The sequence below is a fragment of the Haematobia irritans genome, chromosome 2 (genome assembly GCF_050003625.1).
Source record: "Haematobia irritans isolate KBUSLIRL chromosome 2, ASM5000362v1, whole genome shotgun sequence".
In the NCBI taxonomy this organism is placed as follows: Eukaryota; Metazoa; Arthropoda; class Insecta; order Diptera; family Muscidae; genus Haematobia; species Haematobia irritans.
In genome coordinates this window covers 45,500,606-45,521,810 of record NC_134398.1, presented here as the reverse complement: position 1 = coordinate 45,521,810, position 21,205 = coordinate 45,500,606, and the positions used below count along the sequence as shown (strand labels likewise).

The following is a 21,205-nucleotide window of genomic DNA, read 5'->3' as shown; positions in this document are numbered from 1 at the left end:
TCCTACACCTCAACTGAACTGGCCACTGCTACTGGTAGCAAACCCATAGATGATGGTTTGTCTTGACATTAACTCGCTTTTCTTGCACAATGCACTCTGGCCCGCTCCGGCTCTCTATTATCACAGTTATGCTTCAATGTTAGATCTTCGAATTAATTCTCTCAAAGCCGGCTATTTGTTTTGCACCTCACACATTCGTACGCATGCGCACTAAAGTTGCTCAATGAGTAGATTTTTGTGTTTTTGGCTTCTCTGTAGTCTTGAAGACGAAATGCTAAGCTATGCATGCAATTTTGTTTGTACACTGAAATAATTTTTTTCTTTACTATATGGAAAAAAGCTAAAAATTCTAGAAAAATATCAAGAGCCCTAAATATACAGGGCATAAAATGTGTCAATCAGAAATCTGGTTCCAGTTTCTAAATATACTGCATAACCGATCTACTCACATTCCGTCTGCCTATGTGTACACAATATACAATATTACTTCGATCTAAATACATGAAATTTTTATACCCACCGCCATATATATATTGTCAAAATTTTATCAAAATTTTATTTCTATAGAGTTTTTTGTCAAAATTTTATTTCTATAGAAAATTTTGTCAACATTTTATTTTTATAGAAAATTTTGTAAAAATTTTATTTCAATAGAAAATTTTATCAAAGTGTTATTTCTACAGAAAATTTTGTCAAAATTTTACTTCAATAGAAAATTTTTTCAAAATTTTTTTCTATAGAATGTTTTGTCAAAATTTTATTTCTAAAGAACATTTTGTTCTATAGAAAATTTTCTATAGAAATAAAATAAAATTTTTCACCTCCATGTTTGGGAGATGTCAGGTTTTCAGAGTGTTTGAAACGTTTCACTGTATATATACAGGGTAGCTGATATGTAATGCAACAAAATAAAGCGCTATAACATCAGTTTAAATTCGAATGAGTTCGAATTGGCCCCATTCGGCCCGAATTAGGTCTTCGAACGGCTGGCATAGCCATAACACGCTGCACGAAAATAGCTCTGCGATACTTAATCCCATTCCAGGCGAAGCGCCGTCTTGAGATGGTATTTTTTAGTGCCAACTTTACTCTTCAAAATGCCAATATGCGGTAGAAATGAAGACATGACCCTCCTTTTAAGCCATTCTTGTTTGACACACGCTGAGTGCCGAGTGCTGTTTGAATGCCCATGGTCTGTGACCGCAATGTTTGTCTATCCTGTATTCTAATACCGATTTGCTGGGAATTTCAAATATAAAGGGATTTAAGTTCGTAAAGTTTTGTCGTAAATTTTGTATATATCGGTCCACGTTTTGATATAGCCCTCATACAGATCGATCTCCCAATTTTACTTCCTGAGAACGTGGAAGCCGCAACTTTCTTGGAATTTGAAATCTAGAAGTATTTTAAGTTCATAAAATACTGTGCTAAATTTGGTAAATATCGGTCCATATTTTGATATAGCTCCGACATAGACCGATCTTCCGATTTGCCTTCTGGAGGCCATGGAAGCCGACATTTTCATCCGTTTTGCTTGAAACTTAAAATCTTGACGTATTTTAGATCCAAAATAGGTAACATCGATCAATGTTTCCATATAGCTCCATTACCCTAACATTTCCGTTACGTTTGAAATACTATAAATTCTCACCCATTTGTTCTAGGGCAAAAAAAATCCAAACTAAAATTCCTAACGAAATCAAAAATCGCTAAAAATCGGATAAATTTCAACATAACCTGTGGAATTCTAAAAATATACAAATGACTCCAATTTATTTCACACATTTAAAATTTTATTTTAATACTGTCATCCTTTTTTTAATTATTTAACAAATACGAGTTTTAAAATTTCTTAAAAACAAAACATTAAGTGACACGGCTTAGTTTGATGAAACACATTCTGCAAAGAGAACAAACAAAATTGAAGATTGGAATTAATTTAAAATTCTGCAAATAAAACAAATCAATCACTACTTACTGTCCGATTTAGTCCAGCCAATGTGAACATTGTTCTTCTTATTCTCTTCTTCCAACCAGACACGTAGGGGTTCGAAATATTCAGCAATAGCCTTGCCAGTCATAGTACGTTCACCATTGAAGGCTTCCAATGCATCGGGCCAGGGTTTGGAGGCACCCAAGGACAACATGTTTCTAAAATTAAAACAATAGTGAATTACAAAATTGATATTGGATCTGTAGACCGCGAAGATATTATTACCGGACATAACAAGTCTAATACGAAAGTTAGGTTAGCTTGAAAAACGGATTCAAGTTCCCCTAATTCATGTTAACTGACTTACACATAAGGCAATATTGGTATTTTATTGGAACCTCGTCAACTGGAAGAATGGAGACAATTGTGAACCTCAACCTACTTGGCAACAAGTAGTGGAAGAAAACCATGGACAAGTAGTGGAAGAAAACCAAGGACCAAAAATTGCCAAAAAATTATTTTTATCGAAATTTTTGTCAAAATTTTGTCAAAATTTTATTTCTATAGAAAACTTTGTCAAATTTTTATTTCTATAGAAAACTTTGTCAAAATTTCATTTCTATAGAAAATTTTGCCAAAATTTTATTTCTAAAGAAAATTTTGTCAAAATTTCACTTCTATAGAAAATTTTGTCAAAATTTCATTTCTATAGAAAATTTTGTCAAAATTTTATTTCTATAGAAAATTTTGTCAAAATTTTATTTCTAAAGAAAATTTTGTCAAAATTGTATTTCTATAGAAAATTTGGTCAAAATTTTACTTCTATAGGAAATTTTGTCAAAATTTTATTTCTATAGAAAATTTTGTCAAAATTTCATTTCTATAGAAAATTTTGTCAAAAATTTCATTTCTATAGAAAATTTTGTCAAAAATTTATTTCTATCGAAATTTTTGTCAAAATTTTATTTCTATAGAAAATTTTGTCAAAAATTTATTTTTATAGAAAATTTTGTCAAAAATTTATTTCTTTTGAATTTTTTTTCAAAATTTTATTTCTATAGAAAAGTATGTCAAAATTTTATTTCTGTAGAAAATTTTGTCAAAATTTTATTTCTATAGAAAATTTTGTCAAAATTTTATTTCTATAGAAAATTTTATCAAAATTTTATTTCTATAGAAAATTTTATCAAAATTTTATTTCTAATGAAATTTTTGTCAAAATTTCATTTCTATAGAAAATTTTGCCAAAAATTTATTTCTATCGAAATTTTTTTTTTCAAAATTTTATTTCTATAGAAAATTTTGTCAAAAATTTGTTTCTATCGAATTTTTTTTTCAAAATTTTGTTTATAAAGAAAATTTTGTCAAAATTTTATTTCTATAGCAAATTTTGTCAAAATTTCATTTCTATAGAAAATTTTGTAAAAAATTTATTTCTTTCGATTTTTTTTCAAAATTTTATTTCTATAGAAAATTTTGTCAAAATTTTATTTCTATAGAAAATTTTGTCAAAATTTTATTTCTATAGCAAATTTTGAAAAAATTTTATTTCTAAAGAAAATTTTGTCAAAATTTTATTTCTATAGCAAATTTTGTCAAAATTTCATTTCTATAGAAAATTTTGTCAAAAATTTATTTCTTTCGAATTTTTTTTTCAAAATTTTATTTCTATAGCAAATTTTGTCAAATAGAAGTACTTCTTAATCGGAGAAGAATGTTTCGCAAAATCTACCAAAACATCAAGAATCCTACCAATCTACCAAACAATAAAAAATTTACCATTTTTGGTAGAATTCTACTATGGCAAGTGTGGTGGCAACCCGAATATTTGAGGCTCACTTAGACTATTCAGTCCATTGTGATACCACGGTGTTGAACTTCTTTTGTTTCCTCATTCCAAGCTCCCTAAAGATTCTGGATTTCTTAACACTAGAGAGGTAGTTCTACTTACTCGAACAATTTGCCAGCTTCCTTGCTGCCATAAATATCACAATTATCCAAAGGATATTCAGGTTGATTGGGAACATATTCGCCGGCGGTAATACAAGCGGATTTGTAGAATTGGAATTGAATAATGAAAGATACCAAATATCTCAAGTATTCAACATCAGCTGAAACGTGATATTTAGCAGGAGCATCGAAGTCCTTTTCGGTACGGACTACTGGTGGTTCAATGCCAGAGTATTCTTCACGCAATTTCCAGAAAGCACAATTCCATTCAGACTTATCAACTTGACCACGGAACAAAGCCCAACGATATTTATCCATGGTAAAGGCAAAAGGTAAGAAGACAATTTTATCCAAGGCCTAGAAAGAAAAGAAAGCATTAGGGGCGAACATTTGCATCTTCCAGCTGATAAATCAAAACTATACTCACAGTCAAGAACAATTGATTGATGCGAGCCTCATTATCACTAACATAGTTCTTCAACAAACCAACACGTTCCAAATGTTTGGGTGTGGAAACGGACAAAGACAAAACATCACCAACAGCCTCATGGAAACCAGGATTAGCACCAGTACGATAGACAAAGGGTTGATGTTGGTATTGCAAGAAATATTGAATGTGACCCAATTCATGGTGAACAGTAAAGAACTGATCTTGGGTGACACGAGTACACTGCTTAATACGGACATCATCGGTCAAATAGAAATCCCAAGCGGAAGCATGGCAAACCAAATCACGACCATCATCAGGTTTCTCCAAAATACTCTTATCCCAGAATTCTCTAAAGAATAAACGAATAAAAATTGTCAATGGGTAGCCGACCCAAATTTTTCGAATTTTCATGAACTTACTGAGGCAATTTCTTCAAACCCATGGACTGGAAGAAATCATCACCCATTTGGAACATTTTCAATGGTGTATAACCTTGGGCAACCATCTCATCGCTGACATCGACCAAAGGCTTTTCGGGGAAGGGAGAAACAATATCGGCAATGCTGGACCATTGTTGGGCCCACATGTTACCCAACAAATGCATGGGCAAAGGACCAGTTTTGGATACAACTTCATCACCATAGAATTTATTCAAACGATAACGTACATAACCATGAACTTGATCGTACAAAGGTTTGATGTCTTCGAAAATGGCTTCCAATTGATTCTCAAAGGTGGTATCCTCATATTCATCCAACCAAACTTCAGCACCATCGGTAAAGTCTGGAAATTTCAAAAGAGGTTAGTACGAAAACAAAACCTCCCTTCAATGTTCCCACACCACTTACTATTCAATTTAGCTGATTTAGTATTCAATTCCACGTATTTCTCGAAATTGGATCGCGTAGGTGTACCAGCCTTATCATAAAATTGAGTCCAATAGTATTTCAACTCTTCAGGGTCACGACTCTTGGTAATAATCTCTTCGATTTCAGGATCCAAAGACAAGTCACATTTGGCACTATTTTTATAATCACAAACACGGACCTTGGCAAAATTCGATTCCATGGCGGATAAGACTTCCAAAAGTTCAGCATAATCTTCGGCAGGCAGGGCAGAGTAACCAGTCTTGGACAAACTCTTGAATTGACGTCTAACATCGGCAGAGCCATAAGTACGCCAATTGAATTTCTGAATATCCTTGGCAACCTCTTTCAAGAATTTGGCATTCTCAGCGGAGATTTCATTGCGAAGACGTTCATTTTCATCGGTGATATTGGAAGCATAAGCCCATGAGGCCTCAGTTTCAACATTGGTATGCTTGGCTAATTCCTTATTGATATTTTGCAAATATTCTGTGGCAACAATTTCTTCTTTGGTCGCGCCATGGCAGATCTAAGAAAAATAATAGGCGAGGCATTATTTTATTTCGATCTAACAAGCATGGATGTTAGAACTTACCGCCAAACCGGCCAAAATTGTTACAACCAATAATTTCATGGTGAAATGTCAATAAATCTACAAAAAAAAATAAAAAAAAATATAACGAAAAACTGAATTTTTTGTTGAAGTTTAAAAACAAACTAAAATTTTATATTTTTGCTTAAATTAGTGATTTCGGATTTCCTATGTTTTTGGTTAGGTTGTAATAACAGCTTCTTGACTTCAGTCTAACCCAAAGAAACTATCAATTTTGTCAACAGAAACTAAAAATATAGTACAATCAAAAAAAGATTACATGGATTCAAATATGTTAACATTCCCTTAAGGATTTTGATATGGATTGCTAGGCAAAAAAAAAGATAAAGAAATTTTTTTGAGAGCTATCTTTGAATCTACACCCCGAGGAGGAATATGATCACCTCAAACATGTTTCAAGAGCCCCCATATAAACCAGTTCCCAAGTTTAAATTCCGGAGCATCCTGAAGGTTCATATTTTATTCGATCCAGTTGAAATTTGGTACGTGGTGTTAGTCTATGTCCTGTAATAACCATGCACAAATGGGTCCATATCGCTTCATAATTATATATAAATAGCCCCCATATAAAGCGTCGCCAAAAAAGTTCATTACTTTGTTCTTTTTGGATCCGGAAGTGGTGCAAAATTGACGTAGAAGCGATGAATTTAACATGGGCTTGTCATAGGAAGGAAGTCCTCCATTTCAACAGCCGGTGCACTGAATTTGCATCACTTCTTTAAATGTGATCCGAATTCAATGTTTTGGATGTAAATTAAAAAATTTTGTGATATTTTGTCAAATAAATAATTTTTATAATTTTTACTGGATTCTAACGCTTGTCTGAAACGTTTGACTTCAAATATTTTCAAAAATTCAAAATTTTTTCAGCTTGGATTTAGCATTTTTTTCAAAAAAATTTTAATGATTTGTACCATTTTATGATTTCTTAAACCGTTTTTAACCAATTTGAAACAAAAAAGTTAAAATTACCCATTAAAAATATAAAAAAGTATGTTATAAACAATTGAATAAAATGAACTTCCTGTGTAGTTAAAATAAAGAACATCATTGGGAGTATGTTACATCTTCTGAAAGTGCTTTTAAAGTTGTGCCTTTGGAAGAACTTTCAAATTTTTGCTGGGTTCTTAAGCCTCCTGGAACTGCAAATTTCATGGTACATGATATCAATATATAACTTCTATTAAGCATGCAAAAATTGGTTCATATCGGTTCATATATACAGGAAAAATTCCGTAGTTAAACCAACTCTAAAATGAACTTATATTTATTGCAACAAAAAAATATTAAAATAAAATATTTGTTGGTGGTTAAATTTTATTATTTTTTCCAACAGCCTAATAAAATCTTACTGTTTTTAAGTATGTCTCAAACATTTTATGAACTAAACGTGGGCATAAAGTTCTATGACCATACACATAAGTTCACTATGAACTAAAGCAAAAGAAATTTTTCGTACAACTCCCAAAAATGGTACGAATGAACTACTGTGTGTTTAAAATGGTCATGATTTGGGGCCAATGATTTTCTTCTTTACTTTTAGTTCATTTTTTCTTCTATGAGAGGATAGGTGAACTGCAGCTAAAAGTACAAGAGATCATTAAATTTTCCTGGTTTTAACAAATGTGGAATACAATTTAGTTCACTTTTCGCACGAGTTAGTTCATTCTTCCTATAAAAACAGTTTTTTCAGTGTAGCCCCCATATTAAACGACCCCGAAATTTGACTTCTGGAGCCTTATTGACGAGGTTAGGTTAGGTGGCAGCCCAATGTATCAGTCTCACTTAGACTATTCAGTCCATTGTGATACCACAGTGGTGAACTTCTCTCTTATCACTGAGTGCTGCCCGATTCCATGTTAAACTCAATGACAAGGCGAATGTCACCAACATCCGAACGGCGAATGTCACCAACATTACTGAGGTGGGATAATCCACCGCTGAAAAACTTTTTGGTGTTCGGACGAAGCAGGAATCGAAGCCACGTCCTTGTGTATGCAATGCGGGCATGCTAAAAATTGCACCACGGTAGCCTTATTGAGGAACAAATGACATCCGAGCCCATTGAAATGTTGCTCTCTATCTACCTTGCGAATGGGTTGATATCGGTTCATAATTATTTTTCCTCTATATGAAAATTTCATTAAAAGCCAGTCAACGAGAAATTTTCATTGATATAACGAAATATTTTCATTAATACTGTGAAAATAATCGTTAATAGTGCGATTAACAGAAAATTCGTTATAATAACGAAAAATTTCGTTGTATTAACGAATTTTTTTCATTGGTTGACTTTTAACGACACATTACGCATTCCATGGTGGAGGGTGCATAAGATTCGGCCTGACCGAACTTATGGCAGTATATACTTGTTTTATTTTGTCGTATAGCCTGATGCCTATAACCAGCTAAATTAATTAAATATTTCAAGTGATAAAAATAACTATTCAATTTATTCTCTGATTTCCTACAAAAAATTAAACAAATCTATTTTAGAATAAAGTATATAAACTGAAATTTACGATTACCTTTAAAAAGTTTATTTGCTTTACTAAAATTTCGTTCCTAAAAAGAAAGTTCTTTTTTCTGTATACCATACACCCAAAAAAAATACTTTCCTCCGGAACGATATTTTAGACAAACGAAATTCGCCTTTCTCATAAAGTATTTTCTTTTAGATCAAACAGCGAGACAACGATTGTCACTAAACTTTTTTATTTGCTTTTAAAGAAATTTTTTTAGCCTCAAAAGAAAACTTTCCTTGTCTAAAATTTCGTTCCACAGAAAAGAAAACTGTTTTTTTCGGTGTACCATAGTCAATATTTATTAAAGGATATTGAATGGAACATAAGGAGACATCTCCATGTGTCCCATTCATCAATGTCATTGTTTGAAGAATATCAACAACTTTAATGTCTCACCTAAGTTTAATGACCACAACCAAAGCTCATTGTGAAGCCATTATTTATGACCACAATTATTTGCGACTGTCAATGCCATTTGGATAAAAAGCACGCTCTTTTACGATTTTTTATTTTGACTACGTTTTAGAAACTGGCTAAAACAAGGTGTTCGAATTACTTAGCTTAATTAAATATTGTAATCACGAAACAATATGGCTACTAAGAATCCATTCCAATACTACTGAAATTCTCACTTTGAATTCTTAAAAAAATAAACGAAGTGCTTGAATGATTAGTGAGACTACGGGCACACTGGGCAAAAATGCGATGAGACCATAACCAAACAAATTTACAATAGCAGTGTACTCCTAAGAGGACTTTCAGTACCAACATAGGCAGTGTTGCCAGTATTTTTCTAGGTCTTGTCCCCAAATTAAGACGCTTTCATCTCCAAAAAAAAAATCGCCAATAAATTTTTGAAAAGTTTTTATTTAAAAAACAAGTCTAAAGTCTTTATAGATAGAAATTTTTCAAATCCTTCAAATTTGTCGGGAGCTATATAAAGATTTATATTCCGATATACACGGGCGAAAAATACTGTTTTTCATATGTTTGGGTGTAAAAATTATATAAGTGCAAGCATATAATGTTCATAAACTAATATAACATGTTTGGGACATGTATGTTAATATGTTTGAACATATTATATTTGGGACCTGACATTTTTGTAAATATAATATGTTTGGATGCAAACATATATTAATTTAGAAATAGCCTATAAACATAATATGTGTTTAGAAAGAGAGACCTAGAGAGTATGCTGCCAGTGTATGCCTAAGGTGAAACATAATATGTTTGAACAATACAAACAATATTTTGTTTGGACCAATCCCTAAAACATATATACTTGAAGCAGAATGTGTTTGGGGTATATGTTACAGAAGCGATTTTTTTTTTGAGGGTGTACAAACATTTAAGAAAATTTAAAAATCGCTAGACATAATTTAAATTTGTTTAACGTCCTGGGACGAAACAAAATGCTATTGTCGTGAGGTCAAAGATTTCATGTCTTTAAAATACGAATGCAAATTTTGCTTAGCATAGAAGACACATTTCTCTAATATAAAGATTTTTTCCTTGTCCAAAAATCGATAAACTTTTCAATGAAGTCGTATTGTCCTTATAATTAAGCGATTTCAAGTAAAAATGGGTATCATAACATGAAAGACGAAATGTTTGGGCTAAGGTCAACTTGACTTTAATAATTCAGAAAAATTAAAAAAAAAATTAAATGTGCTTTCTAGAAGCAAGTACACAAAACCCAAATTTAAAAGAGAATTGTGTCTTAAATATCCTTACTTGTATTCTCCGCTTCTTTGGCTTGGAATCAAAACCAAAATTTTTAAAGTAAAGACAAAATCTTTGGACATGACTAATATATGGGAAAATATCACAGAATTGTGCAAAATTGTGGGTACACGCAAAGAAAAAAAAAACGTTTGGAAAACGTGTACCGAAAACGTTTTTCTTTTGTTAGAGTTTTTTTTTTGAATTGCTTCGAAAATGTTAAACTTTCATCACCAAAAAAATTCGTTTGTTACAAAATTTTCATTTTCAATAAAAAAGGCCCGAGTCCATACGAAATGATTTCACAAAAAACTTTTCAGCCAAGCTGAGTTAGATTATAACATAGCCCTTGGGTCCCCAAAATAAAGTCCTGTGTCCGTTTATAGTCCAATTGCTCCTTTTGGATGCCGCGAAATAAAGAGAACAAAGTTTTCTCTTTCAGTTTTAACAATTCGTGTTTCTTTTGGATATATAAATAAAATTTCATGTAAATCTGAAATCGGCACGTTACCTGGGGATTGTCCTAGACTCCAAACTGAATTAGCTCGAGAATTTAGCGGATCGTATGAAGAAGACCTATGTGGCCTTATACGCATGTCAGAAGCTTGTTGGGGAGCGGTAGGGAATGAAACCGTCCCTTTTCAACTAGCTGTGATAAGGCCAGTAGCTGTGTATGGATATCATGTATGGTGGCCCATCACAAACCACCACAATCATATACTGAGACTGGGCAGAATAAATAGAACGGCCCTCATCTACATGACCGGGGCGATGAGGACAACGGCCACCGCAGCACTGGAGGTATTGATGGGGATATGTCCCCTGGACCTGCATATTAGGAGGACCGCGGAGGTAATACTGATTAGACTGAGGGACCTGGACTCATTGGAGAGCACGGGCTGCAGACACACTGAACTGATAGTCTATGCCGGACGACATATGAGAACTGACTATATGGCGACACGGCATATGTATGAGAATAACCTGGATTCAATTATCCCAAGCATAGGGAACTGGGACGAAAATAGGATACACTTTGTAAATCTCAACATCTATACGGACTACTCGAAAATTTATTTGAAAGAGGGTACAGGCAGCGGAATTTATTGCAAGGAGTTGGAACTTAAGGGGTCCTTTAAGTTGGACGATAAATGCAGCATTTTTCAGACTGAGATATTTACTATTGCAAAAGCTGCGGAACTTCTATTGATGAGGCCGTTATTTAGATGCGATGTCAGCATTTTCATCGATAGTCAGACAGCTACAAAAGGCCCTTCTATCGATGAGGCCGTTATTTAGATGCGATGTCAGCATTTTCATCGATAGTCATGCAGCTATAAAGGCCCTGGGCAATAAGGACATAAGGTTGAAGGTAGTCAGCCGCTGTCGTAGAGAGCTTACGGTTCTCACAGAACAGCGTAATGTAACTCTGTACTGGGTACCTCGACATTATGGCATAACTGGGAATGAAGAGGCAGATGTAACATTCTGGCTAATGAAGGCACAGGTGGCACGGATAATGTCATTTCGCACGTTTTTCTTGCGCTTTCTTTGTTTATTTACAGGATTAATAGCAAATATGAAGAATTATGGAAGAGACGATGGGCTTTTTCTATAGGCTGTGAACAAACGAAACTGATATGGGACGAGTATAATATTAGGAACTCTGAAATCCTGGTGGTTAGGTTAGGAGGCAGCCCAATGTTTCAGGCTCACTTAGACTATTCAGTGCATTGTGATACCACATTGGTGAAACTTCTCTCTTATCACTGAGTGCTGCCCGATTCCATGTTAAGCTCAATGACAAGGGACCTCCTTTTTATAGCCGAGTCCGAACGGTGTTCCACATTGCAGTGAAACCACTTAGAGGAGCTTTGAAACCCTCAGAAATGTCACCAGCATTACTGAGGTGGGATAATTCACCGCTGAAAAACTTTTTGGTGTTCGGTCGAAGCAGGAATCGAACCCACGACCTTGTGTATGCAAGGCGGGCATACTAACCATTGCACCACGGTGGCTCCCAAATTCTGAAATCCTGATGTCATTGCAAAGAGAGGATGTGAGGTCGATAACAGGCATCATAACAGGACACAACACTCTGGGAAAACACATGGTAAGGATCGGTCTAGCGAATGATGATATGTGTAGGTGGTGTCTGGACCCGAGGCTCCAGCACTATCTTTCAGAAGAAACAAGATACTGGGGTCTTATTCCTTTCAGACTATGACCGACTTGCGAGAATGCAGACAGAGGAGTATTCTCGCCTTCATCAAGGCATCGGGGTGGAGCATCCGAAGGACACATTATCATAGAATGGATTCATTCCGGCCGGAGCGAAACAGACACGAAGATGAAGATAGAAAGAAGTTTGAGGAACCGCAATGGATCAACTATGGTCTAAGTGGACACAAATCCGTTAGTTCGGATTCGTGTCATCCTCCATAACCTAACTTAACCTAAACCTGATTTATTATACTGAACCGACTCCCTTAATGCCATGCTTTTAGACATTTTGGCCAAACAGTCAGCTGCAACAACGGCTGTGCGGTTGCCCGAGCTATCGGTCCTCAAAGTAATGCCAGATGTACCTAACGTAGTGGATTACACCCTGGTAAAACCACTTTTCGACAAAAAGTTTGAAACTCTAATTCCCAACTGTGAGGCGTGGTGTACACAGACCCCGGGGAATTAAAGATATATAGATTTCTATACTGATGGTTCCAAATTTAATGGACAAGTGGGGTTCGGAGTATATTCTAAAGATCTGAAAATTCGAATAGCGAAAAGATTACCTAATCACTGTAGTGTTTTTCAGGCTGAAATATTGGCAATAAGAGAGGTGGTGAGTTGGCTGAGAAGTAATGTTCCAACAAATATTGGCATTAATATATACTCAGACAGTCAACCTGCAATAAAATCCTTGGGCTCTGTGTTCCTTAACTCGAAAACGGCCATAGACTACCGCAAATCGCTCAACGAGATGGCTGAGCAGTACATTATTCACCTAATATGGGTGCCTGGCCATAGGAACATACCGGGGAACTGCGAAGCAGATGAGTTATCAAGGCTAGGAACTACCTTACATATTCTAGGGGAACTAGAATCTGTTGGTATGCCTCTGGCCACCTGCAAGCTCTTACTGCGTGAGAAGGCTGTTATGATGGCCAATATTCGATGGGAGAATTGCAAGGGTTGTAAGGACACCAAGCAAAACTTAAACCGCACACTAGATATGCTAGTTTTCTCAAAACGTCAGATAGCACTCCTGATATCTGCTTTAACGGGTCGCTGCCTGATAGGCGAATTTGCAAAAACTATAGGTGCGAAGTATAATGACTATTGTATAAGCTATCATGATGTGGAGGAAAAGGAATCAATTAAACACCTCTGGTGTGAGTGTCCTGCTTTTTAAGTAGGGCGTAAGCGAATTTTATGAGCATATAGCTTTAGATTACTGGCGGACCTGGAAAACGTTAACTTAAGCAGTTTGTTAATGTTTTTGGAGCAATCTGGTTGGTTCCACAAAAGTGAATAATAGAGAAGGTTCAGTGGTTAAGACTATAAGTGCCCATATGTAATAGGTACTTTTAGTTAAATGTGGTATCACAATGGACTGAATAGTCTAAGTGAGTCTGAAATTTAATCGGGCTGCCACTTTAACCTAACCTAACCAAACCATACTGAACCGATTTAAAAAAAAGTCCCCACAAAAGTCTCCAAATTTACGAAATTCCCCACTAAATCCCTATGATCCCAAGTCAGAATTTTGTCTCGATCCACGAAAAAATACCCCAATTCTAGCAACACTGAACATAGGTGATGAATTGTTAAATTAAATTGTTATACTCTCAACCATATTATTGCGCTTCCATTTGCAAGACATTAATGTCAAAATAAGAAGTCATGCTTCCAAGTCCCTTGAGATACCATATTAAATTTGAATTACACCAAATCTGATATCTTTTGATTGCCGTCTCTTATACATTGTATTGATTGTATTGCTCCCAATATAACAATGCATTAATCCTATATTCCCCCATCAATATTATTTCATCTAAACAGTTGTCAAAATCTCATTTGAACGACATTCAGCATACCGATGGTTTACTTCAAATCACATGAGAAGATTGTGCTAAATTTGTGTTCGTGGGTAGATACTTTCACATCACGTATGATAAAAAGAAAGTAATGATTTTACTTTTCAATATTCCATATTACATTTGCTTTGGTATTCACAATAATATCCGCATTTATAAATAAATTCTCATAAAATACAAATCTTCACACAATTACAAAAATAAAAGTGACAGTAATTCCATAAATTACATGACATGGGAAATACGCATTTTCAAGATAAGATTTCTATATGAACTTGCCACTGATTGAGATATATAGAATTAAAGGGGATAATTCAGTGATATATTGCTATACTAATGATAGTTATAAATTTCCAACAAATAAAAATCAATTTATATAGAACTTGATTATCTTATCTGGATAGAAGCGTAACCAAGTGAAGATTCAATACTCGTTTCATTGGTGTGTGTTGAACTTTATCTTTGATGTAAAAAAAAATGGGGAAGTCATATTTAGTTTTAAATTAATTCCACGTCGCTTTGAATGCAATTTATTGCACCCAATTATCATGATAACGATAATAAATAAATTAATTTATAGTGACAAGGGTTTTTCACGAACAACAAAAACAAAAAATGCCCAAAGAAATCTTGCTGAAGAATTTACGGTGTGAAAACTTTCGATAATGTTGGTTAGATTTCAGTATTGAAATCACGGTTGCCACTCGAGCCAAAAATAATCTACCAAAATTTAAAGAAAATGTTACCAAAAAACTAACAAATAAAAATTTTCCAGTTTTTGCTACAATTTTTGTGGTTTTATGAAAAAGAATTGATTTATTACCAAGAAATTGCCCGAAATGGACTGCGATAATATGACCTTAAACTATAATTCAAATTTTTAAAGATGTTGACTTAATATTGACCTTTAAAAAATTTAGTCAATATTTTATTTTTATTGAAAAATTTGTCAAAATTTCATTTTTATATAGAATTTTCTTTTCGTTTTTTCTTTATTCCATAGGAATAAATTTTTTGATAAAATATTTATTCATATGGAACATTTTGTCAAAATTTTATTCCTGTAGAATATTTTTCAAAATTGTATTCCCATAGAAAATTTTGTCAAAATTTTATTCCTATTGAAAATTTTGTCAAAATTTTATTCCTATGGAAAATTTTGTCAAAATTTTTTTTGAATAGAAAAATTTGTCAAAAAAATTTTTTTGTATAGAAAACTAGCGTAACCCGGCCCGCTTCGCTGCGCCTTCCGAAGCGTATTTGGAGGAACATTTTACATTAACTTAGTCAACTATATCCTTCGTGCTGAAAACAAATTCGAAAAGATTTCAATTCTTTTAAACAAATCGGACTACTTGATTTTTCGTTTATAGGTACAAATACCCTATAAACGAAAAATTTGTACCCTTTCCTCCAAATTTTTTTAATAATGTTCTGTATTCAAGTAGTTGGACAATCTTCTATATTTCTTGTGAATTTTAAGTGGGGTTTGTCAATGAAAGGTATCCTTCTCCTCAACATATCTGAAAATTAAGCACTGTATTATAATAACATACAAAGAATTACTGTTTCCCATCCAATAAATCGGAAAAAGTAATAAAAAAATTTACCACATTAACATTTGCTAAAATGTTGGAAAATGATGCACCTTCTACGTTGGCTGCCAATTTCTTTTAAATTTAAGTTCTTTACTAAAAAGAAGTCTGGCAGAGGCCTGTACAAAAATCATAAAATTATGTACCGAGTTCCCATTTACGGACAACCCTCTACTTTCAATTTAAGAAAAAGAAAAAAAACGGAACCCTCTCCCCACCTTCGCTCCACTCAGATCGGATATCGGACTATCACGTACCCTATATTAATTTCGCAACTACTCAATGGTCCCTATAAATTCTATCGAAGTAAATCTTTTGTAAACGTCGCAGAAAATGTCAAGCAAATTATAAGCCTAAAGGGGCGGCCTCTCTTCCGTCCAAATATCACAAAATCAGGTATCAACTATTACGGTTGACGGAGGTTACGATCTCTCCCCAGTCCTCTGTAAATTTCAAGTAACTCGGTAAAGTTTAATTGTTTCTCTGTATGTACTTAAGAGAAGCGGATGTCTCCCTATGCCCTTTTATTTTTATTAAAAAATCAGGAACCTGATATAAATTTCTTAACCCATTTTTTCTGTAAAATTTCAGTCGGGGGAGTTTAGTTTTGTTTGAACTTTCAAAAAAACAAAACAAAAAATTTGGGCAAAGGGGTGGTCCCACTCCCCGACCAAATATCGAAAAATAATGTAGCGGAATTTGTCTACATGCCAACCCCAACATTCAATGAAAATTTCAAGCAAATCGCATAATTTTGTTCCAAGTTTCAAAAAGTAGGGCAAGGGGGAGGTCCCCCTCCCCATCCACATATGAAATCATCGGGTACCCCATATTAATTCCATAACCTCACCACATGTTCTCTGTAAATCTCAGATAATTTAGAGAATTTTAGTTTTTTCACTGTACTTTAAAAAAAAGTCGAACAAAGGAGAGGGCCCCCCTCCGCCACCAAATATCGAAATAAAAAGTAGCGGATCTTTGTCTAGATGACATCCCCAATCTTGAACGAAAATTTCAACCAAATCGGTCAACTTTGGTCCAATTTTCAAAAAGTCCGACAAAGGGGAGGTCCTCCTCCGCGACCAGGTGTCAAAAAATGAGGTACCCTATTTTCACCACATGAACGCCCCCTACGATCTCTGAAAGTTTCAAGTAAATCGGTTCAGCCGTTTCGGAGCCAACTCGGTACATACAAACAAACAAACAAACAAATAAACAAACATAAATTGAATTTTACATATATAGATTAAGACAATACAAAAAGCCAAATGAGGCCTATAATAGGTTACTGCCACAGCCAATTTTGTCCAAATTTTATTTCTATAGAAAATTTTGTCAAAATTTTATTCTGAGAGAACATTTTGTCAAAATTTTATTCTGAGAGAGAACATTTTGTCAAAATTTCATTCTGACAGAAAATTTTGTCAAAATTTTATTCTGAGAGAAAGTTTTGTCAACATTTTATTCCTAGATAAAATTTTGTCAACATTTTATACCTATTTTTTTTTTTAGAAAATTTGTGAAGTACCTCTTAGGTGGTGAGGAATTTTTTCAAGAATTTTACCAATCTACCAATCAGTAAAAATTCTACCAGTTTTGGAAGAATTCTACCAATTCGTATATCACAGGGTAGCTTGCCGAAATCAGATTAATTATTTCGGAGAAAAAAGCATGGTCACGACATATATGTTACATGTTCCATGTGAAAAAGAACAAGGTAAGGACGAAACTAGAAAATATGACCGCAAGTTCGGCTAGGGCGAATTTTAAGTACCCTCCATCATGGATTCAGAAAGTTGCAATAAAAACTGTCATCCACACTAAATTGGGAAAAAATTTAAACCTAATAATAGGTCCATATTGTTTTCAGTGAAGAAATTGTTTTCAATCAAATTGTTTTCAATCAAAAAATTTATAAACTAACTGTGGATATAAAATTCAAACGTCCAATCAAGTTTAATGTAAGCTAAAGCAAACTAACATTTTCGTACGATTATCAAAAAATATTTACGTATTATTATGCCATTGGATTTTGAAATACATTTTAGTTAACATTTTTGAAAATTAATCTTCACTTAAAAAAAGTTTATTTAAATCCAAAGATTTTGGCCTTCTCTTAAGGATTTTGATATTTGCGAGCCAAAGATGTAGTTTCTTGAAGATAAAGACAGTTTTTTGGGAATTATCTATCTTTAAATCTAGGATCAATAAAATTAAAATTAGGATAGATATCTTATTTATGGAATTTTCATTTTCTTTTGAGCGTTATATTAACAAAGTTAATCATGGACAAATAAATTTCAGTTTAAAAATCTAAATTATAACAAATACTTCAAAGTAAAAAATGTTTTCTTAATGTGAAAAAAAAGTGCATAATCCTTAATATAAGTCTTAGCCTCTATTTGAAGCTTTTGTATCTTTAATCCGAAGATTCAATATCTGAGTTATTTGAAAGATTATTTCTTTAAATCAAAAATGTTTTTTCTTTACTTTAAGGAAAATGTACCTTACTTCAAAGACTTGTAACTTTGACAGAGAGACGCGAATTTCAAAGATTCGTGTCTCTGACATTTAAAGAAGAAAATTTTTTAAAGCGAAGACTATAAACTTTCATTTAATTTAAAATTTCTTTATTTTTAAGAAAATTTACCTTAAAATTATGCAAATTGCGGTTTTTGAGTGAAGAAATTGTTTTCCATGAAAAGATATTCACAAACATTTATAATGTTAATTTTTCTCCCAGCATTCAATGCCATCTATCTACTCTAAGTCTTTTTAATTCATTCTACAGTAAATGCATGTATAAAATATTGGATTCACAAATTTCTAATCGAAATGCGTGCCATTGACTTTCATTTCAAGTCTTTGTTTCTCTCTCATTTTATTTTCACTCAAAATCAAAATCACCAACAACCACCACTTTTGAGAAAATTACCCACGAGATATAAAAAAGCAATCAAAGTAAACAAATTAAAAATAAATAAATTTTGCAAAAACAAATTGTAATTAATAACATGATAAACAACAAGCCTTCGAAAATGCCGACAAACATGAACGCGGATTTGATACCAAAAAAAAAAAGATGCAAAAAAGTCCAAAAATAAAGTTGCATAGAAATTGTCCTTATATTCAGCAAACAAAATTATTATTTTTGTTTTCGTATAATGAAGTTGCATATCTTTGTAAACTTGACACAGAAATTTAATTCGTTTGCGGTCTGATCTTAATTTATTTGAAAACACTTTTCTATTCAGATTTGTCTCTTATAAAATATTCACACACAATACAAAAAAAGTTTAAATTTTCTATTGTCAATTATCACACTTACGCTTGACCGCCTTCGCTTTTATGGGACGGACGGAATATTAAAACAAACCAAAAATTAAACGAAACACAGATCGAAACAAGTGTACCTAACGGCCAGCACACATGAACTGAAATTCAAAACAAATGTATAGCTCTTATATATGATCCTACAAAGTCTACTCAATGGGGAGCGTAATCAAAACCACTCTCGCTATATTTCTCTCAAATCAGCATAGCGTTATCATCATATCATAATTGATTAGAGCTCTGCTTACATTGTACAAACGCCGGTTATTTCCAGGGGAATAATTCTTGAGGCCTGTTTTGAGTAGAGCCTTTCAAGGTCAAAATAATGGTTTAGCTAGAAAAAAACATACCAGAATGTGGTAAACCGTTTTGACAAAATTTTGTATAGAAATAAAATTTTGAAAAAATTTTCGATAGAAATAAAATCTTGATAAAAATTTCTATAGAAATAAAATGTTGACAAAAATTTCTATAGAAATAAAATTTTGGCAAAATTTTCTATAGAAATAACATTTTGACAAAATTTTCTATAGAAATAAAATTTCCTATAGAAATAAAATTTTGACAAAATTTCCTATAGAAATAAAATTTTGACAAAATTTTCTTTAGATATAACATTTTGACAAAATTTTCTTTAGAAATAAAATTTTGACAACAATTTCTATAGAAATAAAATTGTGGCAAAATTTTCTATAGAAATACAATTTTGACAAAATTTTCTATAGAAATAAAATTTTTATAGAAATAAAATTTGACAAAATTTTCTATAGAAATAAATTTTTGATAAAATTTTATATAGAAATAAAATCTTGACAAAATTTTCCATAGAAATAAAATGTTGACAAAATTTTCTATAGAAATAATAATTTTGACTAAAATTTCTATTTCTTTATAATTTTGACTAACATTTTCTATAGAAATAATAATGTTGACTAAAATTTATGTAGAAATAAAAGTTTGACAAATTTTTTATAGAAATAAATTTTTGATAAAATTTTATATAGAAATAAAATCTTGACAAAATTTTCCATAGAAATAACATTTTGACAAAATTTTCTATAGAAATAATAATTTTGACTAAAATTTCTATAGAAATAAAATCTTGACAAAATTTTCATTGAAATAAAATTTTGACAAATTTTTTTTTATAGAAATAAAATTTTGACAAAATTTTCTATAGAAATAAAATTTGACAAAATTTTCTATAGAAATAAAATTTTAACAAAATTTTAAAGAACTTTAAACATTCTAATTTTTTATTAGGGCGTCAGAGTCTCCATTCTTCTCATTTATGCACTCAAATAAATTGTCGATATTAGGAGTGATCAAAAAATAATAATAATAATTTCTTTTTTTATAATAACCACAAAAATTTGAACAAATTCTGCAAAAAAAATTATTTGGTATTTTTTTGGTAAAATTCTCTTCAATTTTTGGCAGATTATTTTTGGTTCGAATGTCAACCGTGAATATGATGCAACTTTTTTACTAATAGAAAGTCGAGGAGTCAAAAGTCGACTTTTCGAAAATTCCAATCCGATTTACAATTTATTCTATTATATTTATTGTTGCTTTTATCTCAACTCCTGCATTTAATCACGTTCACCGCTATTCTATACTAATAAGCTTTAAACTCTATATGACCCGGCTGAATTATTACAAATCTACTGATCATCGTCTTACCCCTATTCTATTGTTCGGGTCACCTGTAGTATTTTCGAAGCCCTATCTGCCGTCTCCCTGTTTCGAAACCCTACACTTAAAGAAGTTTACTTAAAGACTTTGTTATTGATTGAAAGATAAAGATACACTGAAAAAAATGGACGTATTCAAGCTAAATTTTAGGACATGTAAATAACACAATATTAAGTGCATATTTGAAAAATTCCAATTTTCATTAAAAATTCTAATTTTGCATTAAATTTAGAACACGAAACGAAATTTCCGTTGAAGTCAGATTTCTTTGAAGTAAGGTAAATTTCCTCAAAATAAATAAAGGCATTTTATATTTATATAATAGATACTAATAGACAATCTTTAATTTAACTGAGATATGAAAAATACTTAAAATATTGGCTTTTATTTATTTGAGGATTTTGCATCCTTGGTTTAAAGTTTTTTTTTTTTAATTACACTGA

At 32.4% G+C, this 21,205-nt stretch overlaps 2 protein-coding genes across 2 annotated transcripts; one reads left to right on the top strand and one right to left on the bottom strand.

Moving 5' to 3' along the window:
• Nucleotides 1-1,771: 1,771 nt before the first annotated feature.
• Ance (Angiotensin converting enzyme) lies at nt 1,772-19,193 on the bottom strand. The gene is made up of 8 exons (XM_075293936.1): nt 19,063-19,193; nt 5,775-5,831; nt 5,162-5,708; nt 4,733-5,096; nt 4,311-4,662; nt 3,885-4,240; nt 1,979-2,151; nt 1,772-1,900 (listed from the first exon to the last, which is right to left on the bottom strand). Exons 2-8 carry the CDS (start codon nt 5,811-5,813, stop codon nt 1,881-1,883), a joined length of 1,851 nt encoding a protein of 616 aa, XP_075150051.1. The 5' UTR covers nt 5,814-5,831; nt 19,063-19,193; the 3' UTR covers nt 1,772-1,880.
• Nucleotides 7,661-11,613, top strand: LOC142224549 (uncharacterized). The gene is made up of 4 exons (XM_075294332.1): nt 7,661-7,716; nt 10,570-11,181; nt 11,342-11,549; nt 11,608-11,613. The coding sequence occupies exons 1-4, from the start codon at nt 7,661-7,663 to the stop codon at nt 11,611-11,613; spliced, it is 882 nt and encodes a 293-aa protein (XP_075150447.1).
• Nucleotides 19,194-21,205: the final 2,012 nt, after the last annotated feature.